The following is a 2,278-nucleotide window of genomic DNA, read 5'->3' on the forward strand; positions in this document are numbered from 1 at the left end:
CTTCGGTTTCCATTTCGGACGATTTTTGGACGGACTGATACTGAAGAACCCTAAAATACGTCTATCCGCGTCGAAAGCGCGCGCTCAACTGAACGGAAATATAGAAAGCCAATGATCTCAAGGCGCGCGTTGACGCGCGTTGACAACAGTCGAGCGCTAGCGATGCGTTCAACGCGCGCTGTATTAAAACGCGCATTAAGCGTCGATGACACGGGGCTAGTTTACAAGCTGCTAGTCGGCGAGTTCGCGAGTAGCTTGTAAACTCGCTCCGTGTCATTGAGCTTTTAACAATCTGCTTTTAAAAATCCGATTGTAAAAAAGCAACTTGAAAAAATAGAAAGCCGGGCTAATTTACTAGCCACTCGCTGGCGTGTTGGCGTGTAAGCTAGTAAACTAGCTGTGTGTCATCGTCGCTGCTAATGAACTAGTTGCAAGCATCTTTGTGTTTTGGCAGTTGTCAAAGGAATTATGTCAAAGGAAGTAGTTCGTGCGGGAGTAGTTATTTTAGCTTATGCTATGAAGAAGGATTTACAACGAAAACTAAAGAAAAACAGGAAACAGAAAAGAAAATGGGTAAGATCGTGGATAGAAAAACGCGATGAATATGGTGCTTCCAGTGGTTTATTGAGAGAGTTGAAGGACCAAGATCCTTCGGCCTATAGAAATATGTTGAGACTAAACAGTTCCAAATTTGATGACTTACTGCAGATGGTAGATGGAATGCTCAAAAAAAATGATACGACAATGAGACCGGCAATACCAGTTACCATGAAATTGGAAATAACATTACGTTATCTAGCCACGGGCGATTCTTTGAAGTCTTTAGAATACCTGTTCAGAGTTCCGGAATCAACTATATCGAAGTTTTTACCTGAAGTGCTAACAGCAATTTCTCGTGCCCTTCGACCGTTCATTCAGGTAAGTGAAAATTACTACTGTAGCACACCAAACATGCAATTCATAACATCCAACTAAGTGGTCGTATACATATTACACTACAAAATTAAACACCAGTTTTATTAAACAATGTATTTGACGACAATTTAAATGTTTCCACTAAATGCATTAATAATGGCCTGCTGCAAGACATCTCCATCGCTATTTTCATCGTTTAACGATGAGGCACTAGTAGAAGGCAAAGAAAATTGCGAGTGTGCACTTTCGACACAATGTGGGGCCTGCTGATCTAATGATAACAGCTTATAACGAATAATGCAGTTTTGGATTTCCTGCTGTAGCAAGATGGCTTGTCGCTGTGGCAGAAGACGGAGCTCAGATGCAACTAATTTTCCGAACTGGTCATAGGGCTTCTCATCTGATGACTCCTTGGCAATTTCATCCAATTTTTTTAAAGCTTGCGATATTTCAGTAGTTTCTTCGGATGCTGATCGTTTTTTAGACCTTTTCTTTGGCGCCGAGGGTGGTCCCATTTTTTCAGGCGACTTAGGACGTTCTTCTAAGAAGACGTCGTTGTCATTTTCAGACTCGACACTTGTATTGTCTTCATCTCGTGCTGTGTCTTGACTACTTTGTGACAGTTCCTAGAAAATACAATGAAATATAACTTTTATTTGTTCTCAGGTCCCAAAACAAGCTGATGAATGGAAAGAAATCGAAAATAAATTTCTTCAGCGTTGGAATTTTCCTAGATGTTTTGGTGCAATCGACGGGAAACACGTTATCGTCAAGAGGCCGCCGTGTTCCGGTTCAGTCTATTTCAATTATAAAAAAACCTACAGTATAATATTATTTGCTATGGTTGATGCCGATTACTGTTTTATTTACATAGACGTAGGTGCAAATGGACGAGCAAGCGATAGTGCTATATTTAGAGATAGTACATTGAATATTGCGATAGAAAACAAGACTCTTGGCTTGCCTGAATACGGCGTTATTACTGGAGATGATGCTTTCCCTTTGAGGACAAATCTTATGAAACCATATAGTAAAATAGGTCTTAGTGCTGCCGAAAAAATATTCAATTATCGTCTTTCCCGTGCCAGACGAGTCGTAGAAAATGCCTTTGGCATACTAGTATGGCGTTTCAGAATATTTTCAAGACCGATTGATTTGGCGCCAGAAACTATCGATAAAGTCATTTGGGCTGCTTGTTGTCTTCATAACTGGCTAAGAAAGACTGATCCTGGTAACTACATGCCACAACAAGCAGTAGACGGAGAGGACTTGAATACCGGAAATATCACACCTGGACTTTGGAGGGAAAATGCTACTAATATGCAGCCTATTAATCATTTACGTGGAAATCATTACAGTCGAG

The 2,278-nt window shown here is 40.6% G+C and overlaps 1 protein-coding gene across 1 annotated transcript; it reads left to right on the forward strand.

The window, feature by feature from the left end:
• Positions 1-205: 205 nt before the first annotated feature.
• LOC113239040 (protein ALP1-like) lies at positions 206-2,272 on the forward strand (the record flags this gene model as incomplete). The annotated part of the gene is made up of 2 exons (XM_026475905.1): positions 206-918; positions 1,582-2,272. Coding segments are annotated over exons 1-2 (1,141 nt in total), but the record flags the coding sequence as incomplete, so codon positions are not given.
• Between the last annotated feature and the right edge of the window lie 6 nt (positions 2,273-2,278).

Source organism: Hyposmocoma kahamanoa, unplaced genomic scaffold (assembly GCF_003589595.1).
Source record: "Hyposmocoma kahamanoa isolate Upper Pololo Valley unplaced genomic scaffold, ASM358959v1 113, whole genome shotgun sequence".
Classification (NCBI taxonomy): domain Eukaryota; kingdom Metazoa; phylum Arthropoda; class Insecta; order Lepidoptera; family Cosmopterigidae; genus Hyposmocoma; species Hyposmocoma kahamanoa.